Source organism: Aspergillus heteromorphus, assembly GCF_003184545.1.
Source record: "Aspergillus heteromorphus CBS 117.55 chromosome Unknown BO70scaffold_15, whole genome shotgun sequence".
In the NCBI taxonomy this organism is placed as follows: Eukaryota; Fungi; Ascomycota; class Eurotiomycetes; order Eurotiales; family Aspergillaceae; genus Aspergillus; species Aspergillus heteromorphus.
This window is the reverse complement of record NW_020290420.1, coordinates 54933-68335: the sequence shown is the minus strand read 5'-3', so window position 1 is coordinate 68335 and position 13403 is coordinate 54933. Positions and strand designations below refer to the sequence as shown.

At 47.2% G+C, this 13403-nt stretch overlaps 4 protein-coding genes across 4 annotated transcripts; all 4 read right to left on the bottom strand.

The window, feature by feature from the left end:
• Positions 1-837: 837 nt before the first annotated feature.
• On the bottom strand, positions 838-4725 carry BO70DRAFT_337782 (WD repeat protein). The gene is made up of 2 exons (XM_025541171.1): positions 4589-4725; positions 838-4542 (listed from the first exon to the last, which is right to left on the bottom strand). The coding sequence occupies exon 2, from the start codon at positions 4463-4465 to the stop codon at positions 1184-1186; it is 3282 nt and encodes a 1093-aa protein (XP_025398568.1). The 5' UTR covers positions 4466-4542; positions 4589-4725; the 3' UTR covers positions 838-1183.
• Positions 4726-5243: 518 nt separating this feature from the next.
• pmp47 (putative peroxisomal membrane protein Pmp47) lies at positions 5244-6405 on the bottom strand. The gene is made up of 3 exons (XM_025543382.1): positions 6274-6405; positions 5482-6218; positions 5244-5415 (listed from the first exon to the last, which is right to left on the bottom strand). The coding sequence occupies exons 1-3, from the start codon at positions 6396-6398 to the stop codon at positions 5297-5299; spliced, it is 981 nt and encodes a 326-aa protein (XP_025398567.1). The 5' UTR covers positions 6399-6405; the 3' UTR covers positions 5244-5296.
• A 1194-nt stretch (positions 6406-7599) lies between these two features.
• Positions 7600-9060, bottom strand: BO70DRAFT_49503 (Rab family GTPase YPT1). The gene is made up of 5 exons (XM_025548487.1): positions 8799-9060; positions 8438-8561; positions 8312-8359; positions 8027-8254; positions 7600-7943 (listed from the first exon to the last, which is right to left on the bottom strand). The coding sequence occupies exons 1-5, from the start codon at positions 8807-8809 to the stop codon at positions 7749-7751; spliced, it is 606 nt and encodes a 201-aa protein (XP_025398566.1). The 5' UTR covers positions 8810-9060; the 3' UTR covers positions 7600-7748.
• A 294-nt stretch (positions 9061-9354) lies between these two features.
• BO70DRAFT_362702 (M1 family metallopeptidase) lies at positions 9355-13115 on the bottom strand. The gene is made up of 12 exons (XM_025543381.1): positions 12893-13115; positions 12648-12817; positions 12152-12576; positions 11875-12096; positions 11656-11773; positions 11478-11594; positions 11391-11416; positions 11121-11331; positions 10990-11060; positions 10497-10939; positions 10202-10414; positions 9355-10147 (listed from the first exon to the last, which is right to left on the bottom strand). Exons 1-12 carry the CDS (start codon positions 12925-12927, stop codon positions 9553-9555), a joined length of 2646 nt encoding a protein of 881 aa, XP_025398565.1. The 5' UTR covers positions 12928-13115; the 3' UTR covers positions 9355-9552.
• Between the last annotated feature and the right edge of the window lie 288 nt (positions 13116-13403).

Genomic DNA, 13403 nt, shown 5'->3' with positions numbered 1-13403 from the left:
GATGGGCTAGGAGACAACAGAAACAGACGACCCAAAAAGTATCGACAAGCTGATTGGTAACACTCACTCACAATGTGCAGGATGGGAAAACCTTCCAGAAGTTGATTAATCAAAATCTTCGCCCACAAATTCTTGGGGAGGTAGAGCAAGATCGTTCGAGATGTCTTCAGTAATAAGCCGCCAAGAATACCGCCTCCAACTCCTAGCGCCCACACCCTGTCGGCGTTGCTACTGTTGCTGCCGATAATAATCACCTCGCGTACGAAATGAAGGATAGCTATATTTTGCCTGTTGAGGAGGAACGCCAGCGTAGTACTAGCTCTGGGAACAACCCATATATGACTGAGGCCGCGGCTCAGCTTTTTGCGATCGCGAGTAACCCATATTACTGTCCGCATGCCGTTTTCCCATTGACTTGTCTACGAATCCTCTACTTCCTCGTCGATCGGTCTCAATGCGGAGACTGATATCGATATCCTATAGACTGTATCCAAGAACTTTTCCATAGTAGTGAGATGTGACATATTAAGTTGTGCAGGACTTCTGCGGCAAGCCCGGGCATCTTTACCAGCCTAGCTGAGCAGTTAATCGCGCGTCACTCTCCAATACACGGGGTTCCGGGCTGAAATTTATTGTACGGATTCCTTTAGCTCAGGTGCTTCTCACCACCAGTGAGAGCCAGAGCACAGGGTTATCGGCAAACCAGAGGCCCGGTGCCAAATTGCAAAAGGTTGTGCCGTGGGTGTATCATTCTTCAATAATGCGGATTCATTTACAAAAAGATCTTACGAAATTGGGTTGTTTTTGATCCCAAGGGTGTATTTTCTCAAGGACAATGTACAATATAGATTGAGACTTCCATAAGTCGGGAACAGAAGGTATTGAAAGCTAAACAGGCGGAGCATACAACTCTCAAAATTTCTCGATGGTGAATGAACAGCGCGCGAAAGAAATGTAGAAGCATCGATATGACAGAACTCGCTCGATGAAGTAGGCATAGAGGCAGGTCCCTGGATTGCCGGGGGGGTGGTGGACGAGATCTAAGTAGTTTGCCGGGTGTAGGTAGTAGTTGTATTCACCAGGGGTTGCTCATCGATGTCGTGTCATTGGCTGATGATAGTGTTCAGAGTTTGGCGTGCCAGGAACCATCAACCACACCTGGACAGGTTCCGTCGAGTACACACTAAATACTGTCGACGTCTTGAATATTCGCATCAATGGTCCCGCTATGCGGCCACCAAAAGTCTTCCTCCAGTTCTTCCTCCAGTTCTTGGAGGGTCTTTCTGGATTCGGCGAGATGGGTGTTACCTGTTGAACTAAAGTCCTCGTCTGCATCAGTGTCACCAGTTGAATCGATCATCTCGCTTCCAATGTAGGTAAGACCCGATGCTTTCGGCATTTCTCCTATCCTTCGCTTGGGCCTGTGTGATAAAAAGGGTAACAGCGATGATCTCTCACCGACGGGGTTCATATTAATTGCCCTATCATTGGACTCCAGCTCTGCAAGCATCTCACTTTCTCTCTTCCTCTGATGGGGCCGCCCGTTCCGGATATTTGCGAGCTTGATCTGCGCTCTCACATCTTCCCGCGATTCAGTATCTAGCCCGATTCGAAATTCTGGGATAGTCCCTTCGAGTTGTCGTAACTGTACTTCCTCCTTTAGACAAGTTCGCGCGATCTCGTCTCGAGACGTGTTCTCAGGACGAGCCCAAGCTGCGAAGGGACCATCATAGTACGGACCTTGTCCAACTCCATAGACCGGGTGTCTAATGAGTTTGCCGGACAATAAAAGCTCGGAGCCTGCTCCAATGCCTGAATCGGAACTGTATTCATTTGTTTCCAAATAACGTGGTCGTGGAGGTCTAGGCGCACTTTTGAATTCCATAGAAAGACTCCCGGTATTTGAAAATGGCCCTGAGGATAGGACATGAATTCCCCCGGCGGCATCGCCAATCAAGAGATTGGTCTTATCTTTCGAAAAAGCACCGCACATTATCTCTTCTTCAAACTTGGCTGTTTCTTGGACGAGCACATCGTCCGGGGCTTTGAGGATATCCCATCGCTTTAAGATGCCATCTGAGGCACCAGTATAGAATTCGTCAATTCTATCACCCCACAATGCTATTCTCACGCCAACATCTGCCTGATCTCTGCTAATGGTCTCATCTACCTGGTTCAGAGGCTCGCCATGTTTGAGTTTGTGAAGAATATTGTCAGAGCGGCGATGATCCCATACATAGGTAATGCCATCGGTGCAACTGGCTGTCACATAATTTGGATTCATGGGACAGATATTGACATCATTGATGTCTAGTGCAGGGCATTCAAACTCCATTGTGCAGGCTCTCGACGACAGGGGTTGATATAATCGGACTAAGGACCTGGTGTCCTTGGAATTTTTGTTAGTAAGGCCATGGCCTAGGGATGTTGCGGCTGCAAATATAGGGATAGTAGGATGCCATTTGATGTCAAACATGTTCTGAGAGTTAGGAGAGAATTGCATAGGCGTTGCCGATGCCTCGCCTATGTGCCACCCTGCTAAGAGACCAGTTTGTGGCACACCATCATCCTTTTCCGACATCCCAGCAAGTAGAATGTTCCCAGTCGCATTGATAACACCCCACGCTAGAGACGTAGGTACCAGTTCTATGTCTTTCCTAGATCGTGACCTGGGCATTTCTAAGGGACCGTAACTAGACTCCGCTATCCCCCATAGGCCTATTGAATGAGTGCCAGTTGCTAACAAGTTCCCCTCGAAGTTTGAGCGAGCCATAACCTCCACTTTCGAATCGTGCCGTAGCGTCTTGAAGCATGACATGCGATTGCCAAGGCTATCCCACAGCTTGACCGTGTTGTCATAGCTAGCGGTAAAGAGCGCATCACCCCACCATTCGATTGAAGTGACGCTCATCCAAAGACGGTAGTCGTTCACGGTTTGACTTGCTGCAGCTCTCCCTGAAGGACGAGGGAGCCAATGGTCAGGCAGCTCTGCCAGGCTATTATCGACCAAATCCCCAACGACCAGGTTGTTGTTCCTATTGTATTCCATGTTATGCTCATCACATTGGGCAGTGGCGCCTGCTGCAAACTTTGTTCCATCAGGTGACCAAGCCAATACAATCATATCATTCGAGGCACCTTTCCATGTCTTGGCAAGTTTGAAGCCCTCATTTATACTGGAGCGAAGCCGCTGGTTTGTTTGACGCCCCAATTCACGGCGTTGCAAAAGTCCATTCAAGGAATTTTGTGCCTCAGCGGACCTGCCATCCAGTACGGTAGCTTGGATAATATGATGACTAGAGGCAAGGCAACCTCTCCTTGCATCAGCAATGAAGGCATCTATGTCAGTAAACCCCCGCCGGTTGAGTGTTAAGGCAAACTGCAAAGCTGCAGACAATTTCTGCAGCTGATCATCAGAAGAAAAGGATTGACTTTGCTGATTCTTGTTCTTGTTTATCCCCCAAACCTTTTTCATCAAGCGTTTGGCACGACGCATACACCATTCGTTTGAGTCCGATGCCATCACTTTTAAGATCCACATGTTAATGTCCCCACTGCTTTCCTGTGGTAAAAGTTTTGCAAGTTCACATATTCGCCAAATTCTTTTCGAAATCTTCTGGGGAGCATTGTGTATAGAAGCGGAGTGGATAATCTGATCTGAAAGAGACATATCCATGTTCTCGGGTAGCTTGTAACCATAAAATGAGAATAAGTTCAAGACAGCTTTTAATTCTTCCCGGTCAAAGTCAATATGGAGGATATTGTCTGCTGGCGGTGACCCACACTGATACTTCCTAGCATATTCCGCTGGAGTATAGCCCGGGGAATAACATGCATGCCTCAGATCTTCAAAATCACCTATTGATTGATACGATGACTTCAGGATCTGAACAGAAGGAGAGGAATAGATGACACGTGAGTTCTTCTTTCGATCCTGATGCCGAGGTGAGAATTGAAATGAGGGTGTATTGCTAGGAGATTGAATTTGTTGAGATATGACAGGGGAGATGTCGGTACGGTTATCAACAGCTTCTTCATCGCAATCAAAACCAAGGTAGTTGGCTTTATCATAATAGTTGACTGGCCCAGATTTTGCACGGCTAGAACGCCGAGCTCCGGCTATCTCACGAGTATCTCTAAGTGACGATACTGGGATAGACTGCTGATCCCGGTGTGATTGTTTGGAGGAGAGTATGCTGGTTGTTTGGTGCTTTCCATTTGCGTTGGACAGTGACCTAGATTCAGTATGTGATCCAGGTAGCCTAGCATGCCTCTTGACATTCTTTTTAGGAAGGAACCTTGATACAGGGTATTTATCTGAGCTTGAGTCCGGATTGCTATCATTCTCTGTTGGTGATTCCTGGGTATCGCGCGATGATTGTCTCATAAATTGTGAGAGAAGGACCTCAGCCTCCTCCATCAGAGACAGGTCCTCGGAGTCTTGTGCTTTGAATCTACGGGACATTGTGCATAAGCAATCTGGTTTTAGCAACTGGGTATCCCAAAATAAGCCCGTGCATGTCGACCAATATCTGCGCACAACTTGAAGGGTCAGTTTATCATCCATAAGAAGTTCAGGATAACTCACAAGAATCTCTCACAGTTTTAAAGGGAACTTGGCGGACAGTAGTAACCGGAGCTTTGGAGGACTTGGAAATAAAAGGATATAACTAGCATGAGATAAAGAAATAAGGTAAATAGGAAGTTAATATATCAAGACCTGCAAAGTCAATTACTTGGTAACGCGTGAACGCGCGCTCTACCATACTAGCTTTAATAGTCCCTATAGAAGTAGGCGGTCACCTACGGCAATTGGTGTCTTTTGTCAACTTTTGTCAACTTAGGCGGTGAGATAAATATAGCAGCATCATTGGCCAGATTGACTACCACCTCCAACAGGTATTATTCTATTTAAACCCCTATTTAGTAGGTCTAGTGCCAGTGGGACTACATAGTATTATTACTTTATACTGTAGGTAGTATGTACTCTGTGTATGGAGTACTCCGTACAAAGTAAGGTAGATTACCCCGGTACTCCGTACTCACCTTACTTCGACCCATAGATGCCTTAACAAGTGACGATCTCTCACCACTTATGAAGTCTATCTATCATAAGCTCTTCTCAGCCCAGGAAAAATATTTGGATTGTACACAGTACATAAAAATCAAATGTTTATGTCCTGAATGGCAGGAAAATCGATTGCCTCAAATTTGGCATTGCTAAATCCTCCGAAGCGTCTTATCCGCGAGCCGTATTATTACAACGTCTCACTGCTGTCTTGGTACATCATAGATTTTATTTGGAGATTGTCCGGTTTTTCTTCCGAATAGAGATTATTAAATCATACAGAACATCCTTGAATGCGAATAAGAATGCTGCAGTGATAGCGCTCTGGGTGACCTTTGGTGCGATACCTGTTTACAGATGTCAGCCCAGTTCCACGAAATCCTCGCAGTGGACCCATGCAAAGACCAACTTACCTTTGTACAATCCTACATAACCCTCCTCCTTGATGATCCTCCTTAGACTCCCATTCAGGCTTTCTTTGGGATCATCCTTTTTGGCAACATGCATCTGGCTTTTGACCGTGATATAAGGGTAAGTAATCGAGGTAGCCAATATCTTGCCAAGAGCGCCGAGATAAAACGCATCCTTTGGCGTCATTCGCCTACGGCGTTCCAGAACGTTCTTTAATTGTTCAAATATTGTATACTGCAGAATCGGGTTAATCACCAGGATTAAAGCAGGGAGGACACCGGCAAATAGAGCTTTGGGGCCCTCATGTCGAAGCAATGCCATCAATGTGGCAATTGTTGATGATGCTCGAGTTTTCTTGGCAGAAGCACCGGGCAATGCTTCTTGGACTGACTCGGAGTTGCGAGCTGTCATCCTGGTGTTCACAACCCAAATTGGATTGGTAATCATGACCGTTGCAACCCCAGCGATAGCCCCGGAAACTATCGACTCAGCTGTCGTAAGCTTTTTAGAACTCCGCCCCGCTCGTGTACCTGCCTTTTCGAAAGCCGAGCGCGTCCATTCATACCAATAGTAATAGACAAAATTGGTAACACTTATGCCGAAAAGAGCAGACTCAAGACCCGCATAGAGCCCAGTAAATCCCTCCCTCTGAACAATACGACATATAGCATCATAAGTTGTGGAATGAGCGCGCTTGGACTCAACTTGTGCTCTTGTTGAGAGGGTTATGAGGGGGTAACTGAAATATATCAAACGTTAACGATGGTTATACTAACGGGGACGGGGGTTCACACGTCAAGACCATTGAGAGAATACCGCCTCCAGCGCCAGCCAGTGCATGTGCGATATTGTCACTTTGCTGAGTCGCAGCGGACACTGCAACTGCCTTTTCTGGACCCCCAACTCTGGACTGAGACATTAGGGGTGGTGTTTGGACCGTGGAGCTGGAATGGGATAATTAGGAAGGCCAGATGAAGCTGGGCTGCAGCGAGGGTACTGGGGTGAAAGGCAAGCTACGACTAGAAAGGTGGGGTGGTAGAATTGAGTGAGGGGGTAATGATGCACACTGGTTCGATCGGTGAGGGAATTAAATATCAATGAGGGGCATGAAAAGGGGCAAAAAGGTTGACCTGGAATAGAATCATATGAGAAATGACTCGGCTGTGGATGGGAAAGGATGGATGGTTTCCATGACGTTTGCCGAGATCTGTACTCCGTACCTCGGTTGATAAAAGAGGCATCGGCTGATCGAATCAACTTCATGGATCCCATTAACTACTCGTGAATTTCTGGAACATATTCCCAATTATGAAGTAGGCAGGCTTGGTGGATCAAATTCTACAGTGATATGGCGTTTCACATCTTATCAGACACGGAGTACCTACTCTATACTATCTAAGGTAACTTCAGCGAACATTATTATTAGTATGTGGAGTAAGGAGCATACAAAGTAAGTACATGCTGCTCCATATTCCGTAGGCGGTAAGGGAATCCACCTGATAGTGCATAGTAGACGCGGCAACTCGCGCTTGCGGGCATGTGACATACCTGCTTGTCCGGGCTTACCTTATCGGGGATAGTACTCTGTAGTTGAGCAGCGTAGACTACAGAGTACAGAGGTCTAATCCGCTCTTATATTCATGACGCAGGGATAATTCCGCTCCATTCACGATGCCATGCTTGAGGGTTCACAAATAAATAAGTACCACTCACTGTTACCAGTCGTCGTAGCTATGTCTCCCATACAAGGAAGACCATTGGCAGAGCATGTAGATCGTATTAGACATTGATTTCAAGTGACCGCAAAAACATGCCCACTAAATATTCATTATCTTCTGCGTTAACCGGCCCTAACATGATCACGCAAAGGATCCAACTAACTAAGAGAAACTCAAAGAACCCGATAACGAAATGCTTGAAGAAAAGAACAAACACTAGCAAGGAAACGGTAAATGATAGCAAGCCGAAGTGAAATGAAATATCCGGAGAAGGGGGAGAGGGATGGAAGGATCAGCTGGAGGTGGGGAACTTATACATATCGTGAGGTTGTATCAAGACAAATCAAAGGCCTTCTAAAGCAAGAAAAAGATAAACTAGTCCCTTGAGCCATCACTAGCGTAAGACGATTGCAATCATGCCGGCAATCAAAGACTGCCCGGCAACGGGGCGCAGCAAATAGGTCACCCTCATATATCCTTTTCTTTTCTCACTTTTTTGGTCCCCGTGCCAAAATGGCCTATTGCAACGCGGGATCAGAATCATTAACAATTTAGCAGCAGCCGCCCGCGGAACCGGATTGGACACCCTGGCCCTGACCAACTTGAACGGTTGGTTTGTTATTGACAGTAGCAGTGCCCATACGCTCCTTGATCTGTCTAGCCATTGTCAAGAAGGCCTGCTCGACATTTGAGGCATTCTTGGCCGAGGTTTCCAAGAACGGGATTCCGAGACTATCAGCGAATTCCTGTGACGAATCACATAGCATGTCAGTCAAAATCTGGGGCTCAAAGACAGTAAAGAGGGAGTTATTCCATTGCATTCGCGCACCTTGGCCACTGTGTACTCGACAACCTTTTTGTCCTCCATATCACTCTTGTTCCCAACAAGCAACTTATTGACACCTTCGGTGGCGTAACGATCGATCTCTTGAAGCCACTGCTTCACGTTGTTAAAGGAGTCCATGTCAGTCACATCGTAGACAACACAGATACCATGAGCACCACGGTAATAAGAAGACGTGATGGTCCGGAAACGTTCCTGGCCCGCCGTATCCCACTAAAGTGTCCGTCAGTTAAGCCAGCTAGCCTGTAGTAATGTTTGCGGCTCCCCTACAATCTGAAGTTTCACAGTTTTGCCATCAAGTTCAATGGTGCGGATTTTCTGCGGTCCAATAATCAATAATGTTCCCGTGTTTCAATACGCCATGGCTGCTAAGGCAGGACAAGGTTAGGTACGTACGAAATCAACGCCGATGGTAGAGATATAGCTTTCCGTGTAGGTATCATCGGCGAAACGAAGAAGCAAGCAAGACTTTCCGACACCAGAGTCTCCGATAAGGAGGAGCTTGAAGAGATAATCGTATCTGACCGGATCATTAGCATATCGATGAACACGAACACAGAGGGCCGGGTGCGGGGTGAGCAGGGGAGTGAGGCCTCAAGGATCTTGAATACTCTAGTGAAAGGCAATAAAATCAGCACGGAGATCAAGGAGCTATCGGAAGAAGTGCGAAAGAAAGGAGAAGCCCTTGCGGTGACGCCAGCATCACCAAAACCTGATGGGCTGTGGCCGAAAGACAGGTGGTGAAGGCACTTACCACTCAGGATTCATGATGGAGGGAGTGAGACTATGTGTCAACGTATGCAGGATGAGGATTGTTGTTGAGTGAGTAATTAAAGAAAACAGCTGGCAGACAATGTATTAGGCGTGGCAGCAAGCCGACGTTGTAAACGATACTAAGTGTCTACTTCGCTGAGGTGACCAGGCGGTCTCTTGAAATGGCGGTTGCGTTGCTGACTACAGGAGGGCAGGCGAGCCCAACATGCAGGCTCCAAGACTGCCACTAATCCCCCTTGGCCTAGTGTCTGCGTGCTGGGTGGGAATGACCGTTTCTCGCTCGCCTGCCCCAGACCCATGACCGCAGCCCAGTGCACCAATCAGGAGTGGATAGCGGTCACTAGCACTAGATACGGAGTATCGGAGTACTAGATAAGACTTACTACTATGTACTGCCTACCCAAGGTACGGAGTATCTATGTCTTGTGTATCTATCTACACAGCATGTTCAGAGTACGGAGTCCCTACTTATACTACCCACGCATAGACCTTATCTTCACCCCATACGGAGAGAGAACTTGACGACTACCTACGGGAGGGAAGTAAGTAGATGGAATAGTTGCCTAGGCATCTAGTGACTTTCACAGCTGCGCATAAGTCAGGCAAGACATGCAGATCGTGCCATCCATAATGACTCGAGCATTCGTCCAACTTTCTTCACATGTTTCTCAAATGTTTAAAGGGATTATCTCGCGCCCCATTCGTGGGCGAATGGCAACAGCAGTTGCCCTCCACAGTCAAATGTACCTATGGGCCTGGAGCCATTCCAAGACCCGCCCTTCATCTCTTTCCTTGTAGTGCGCATTCGTCCGGATGCTGTCTGCAACGATTACTAGAGCGCGATCGTAGGCGCTTGTGTCTTTGTTTTGGAAAAATGAGGCAATGTCGGCAGCAATGTCGTGATCTGCAAATTTTGACAAGCCCATCCGCACGAACCTTTCGAATACAACGTTGTTCGTCGACAAGCGGGACTCAACAGAGGCCCAGTTCTTTTTCATGTAGTCCCATAGAAGGTGGCGGGTCTGGGCGTTCGAAGCTAGTGAGACAGCACCGTTGTGTATGTCCTGGATTGCAACCTTGTCTGAAAACACAAAGTCTAGGTAGTCGTTGACAAGGTTAGCATCTTTTGTACGCCCGAGAGCTCCCAAGCAAATTTCCTTGCCATCAACGGAATCTGTTTTGAGATACTCCTGTTTTACAGCACTGTACTCTTGATGACTGCCTTCTGAGATCGCAATACCAAAGATTACGGAGCGCAGGTTTGTATGCACGGCACTCTTGTCATATCCTGATTCCCAGAGCTGAAAACGTCGCCGAGCCTCTTTGATGATGCTAATAGAGGTTAGACTTTTAATGAGCATGCACACCAATTCCAGATTGACCTACTTTTCATGTCCAGCAAGGCCAGCCATCCCGATGAGGAGTTTCCGGAGTTGTACAGTGAGATAATCGTCTTCTGTGCTAAATGCCCAGCCAATACTATTGGCTGCAGGTGACACCAGTTCGAGGGAAAAGTTCTTGAGTCCTGCTGCCACCGAACTATTTTGAGCAAATACCGAGCGTAGATTTGCAACGGACGATGATATTTGGGACCAGGCTCTATATGGGTTATTAGAAGTCAAGCAAGAGTAGAAAGGGCCAGATCAGGGGATGGAAGACGATATTGTAGCTGAATACTCACAAATAATTCTGCTCCTCCTTGAAACCCTCTAGCAGGGCTAAAAGAGCAGCGGTATTTCCGTCGCCAGAGACAGCAAGGGCAGCGGCATCACCAATCAGCCCAATCTTATCCTCGGTGCTTAACAGGACTAAGGATTTGCCGAGTTTCGCAAGTCGATCAGCGGGGTAATTTGTTCGATAGAAGCCAGAAAGGTCACTGTTAAGCTTGTAGAAGGAATCCTGTTCAATATCGCCGAGTGTATCCGCTTTAGAAACGAGGGCACAGGGCTTCGCATCCGCCAACTTAGGTCCAGCTCTTAGGCCAAGAGGAATCCACCATGTTGTCTCATCCTCTTCAGGTTTTGCGTCCCCCGTTGACAGGAAACGATTTTGACGAACGCTGATTTGGCCGGACTCCTCTGTTACAGTAACAACAGGAAAACCAATTTTACGAATCCATGGGTCCTTGGTATCGGAGTAAGTGTACTGACCATATGAGAAATGAGATAACATACCATGAAACTAGTAACATCCTGATTGGACGCTTGGCTGAGTGCGCTCCAGAGGTCACTAGTAGTAGCATTGCCTGATTGTTGTCCATAGTCAGCAAGCACCATTCCCAGCCTGTCGTTTGTTGTTTACTTGCCGTATGCGTGAGCTTTGAGATACGCGGCTACTCCACGTAGGAAAGTTTCCCGGCCAAGGTGGTCGCTTAGCATCCGAATGACTGAGCTTCCCTTGAGATAGCTAATATGATCAAAAATTTGATCAACCTCGAGAGCGTTCTTCACAGGTACTTCTATAGGATGCGACGCACGCAACGAATCAAGTTGAAACGCTTGTTGAACTCCCTCAGCCTATGAAAAAAAGTCAATTTCCTGTCAATCAGGGCACATTTACCTCGGGAATTGCGCACAACAAACTGAGACCATATGTTCCATTCTATTTGAATACATTAGATGAGCTGAACTTGACCCGGTTGCTGGAGAAATTTGATACTTACCAGGATAAAAATTATCAACAGCAAGCCAACCAACCCAGGTGGCAAAGCCTTCGTTAAGCCATAGCTCGTTCCACCAATCCATTGTTACAAGGTTTCCGAACCATTGATGAGCCAGTTCTGGAGGACTTCATGTTAGATAGACAAAAAAAATGGGGTTCGAGTTAGAAGCTAGACCAACCATGCGCGACGACGTATGCTATACGATTCTTGTATCGAGTGTCTGACTTGCCTTCATCGAAAAGAACGGCAGTCGTTCGATATGTAACTAGTCCCCAGTTCTCCATAGCGCCCATGGCCTATAGTCATATTAATTAGATTTTTTTCTTGTTTTCTAAAAGAAAAAGGGGGGGGGAGGGGGGGAGGTAGCTCAGAGCTGGGCGGGGACTGGCTGTCTTACAAATTCATGGACAGCAAGGAGATCAGCCTTGGGCAGAGGATACTCGATCTCAAAAACTTCTGAGAAGTAGTCGACAGTGCGGTGGGCGCATTCCAAAGCAAACCGAGCTTGCTCCTTGAGACCCCTGGTCGTATACACACGAACAGGTATGCTCTTGCCCTGGTACTTGCGCTGGGTCATGGCTTCAACATATTCAAAGTCGCCGACTGCCCATGCCAGAAGCTAAAACATAATTCCCCAGTCAGTCACATATCATAAGGTTTATGTGCAGACGAACATAAGTACTCATCACCGGAGTTGTTTCAAAAGAAACGAACTTTAAGCCCGGGATACTACCGGCCCTCTCGGACTTGATAGGCATGTTGCTAAGAGCTGTCTGTCCGCTGGGAACTTCAATCTCGAAGTCAAATGTAGCTTTCAAGTTCGGCTCATCAAAACACGGGAAGGCTCTACGGGCATCACATGACTCGAATTGGGTGCTTAACATGTAATAGAAGTCTCCCTCCTTAGGGCTGTCTTCGGTTGGATCTGCCGCCGGCTTGTATTTCGAACGGTAAAATCCAGCCATGGCGTTGTTCATAGTTCCGGTGAACTTGATCGACAGGACAGTGTCAGAAGGAGCGATTTCTTCCAAGAAGGCCAATGTAACTCGTTCCGATTTCGTATCATATGTGATCTCGGATGCCTTCGCCAGCACGCTTCCTACAAGAAGCGAGTCAATACAGTTTCCGTAGTGGTAAGGAAGTTGTCCAATTGAGCTGTAGGTTACCAACCGTTGGATCCATATAGTTCAGCGCTCTGGACGTAGATCTCCTTTGAATTCAACACGATCACGTTCGTGGAACGGAAAATTTTTAATTCTATTTTGACGTTGCCTTTATAACCCCATGAGTCGCCGAGTTGGAGATCAAATAAGGACAAATTGTAATGAACTGGCTTAGCCCTGTCATCATGTTTTAGAAATTTGTTAAAGTCACAGGACCTGGTAGTAGTAAGTTTTGGACGATCAGCAACTTACACGTCGGGAAGGATATCTCTATCCTTCAGTGCCATTGCGCGGATTTCAGACGAACAACACCTTAGAGAGACGAGAGACGATACAACACACTTGGTCGAGCGCAGGGAACGTGTGCCTGGGAAGGGTAGACGGGGGGAAGAGCGGGAGCGTGAAGAGGAAAGGAAGGAGGAGGAGGAAGAGGGGAGGAGGAGGGGGAGGAGGAGGGGCAGAGGTGGGAGACAGGTCGGACCGATCGATAGTAGATTGGAAAGTGGCCATAAACATTCATGCCACCACTTCTGGCTGAGCTGAGGCACTTTCCTCCCCACATTTGTTCAAAGGATTCTAGGACGGAGCCAATGTACCCACGGTTATTGCCGGAGCAGGTGGCATTTACTGTGGTCCAGAGAACCGTGTTACCTAGAGTAGATAGTACGGAATGAAATGGCTAGTTAAAGATTCGGGTCACTAGGCAAGCTTTTACTTGGCAATAAATGAGGTAATATGGAGGCCGTACGGAGTACTCCGTACC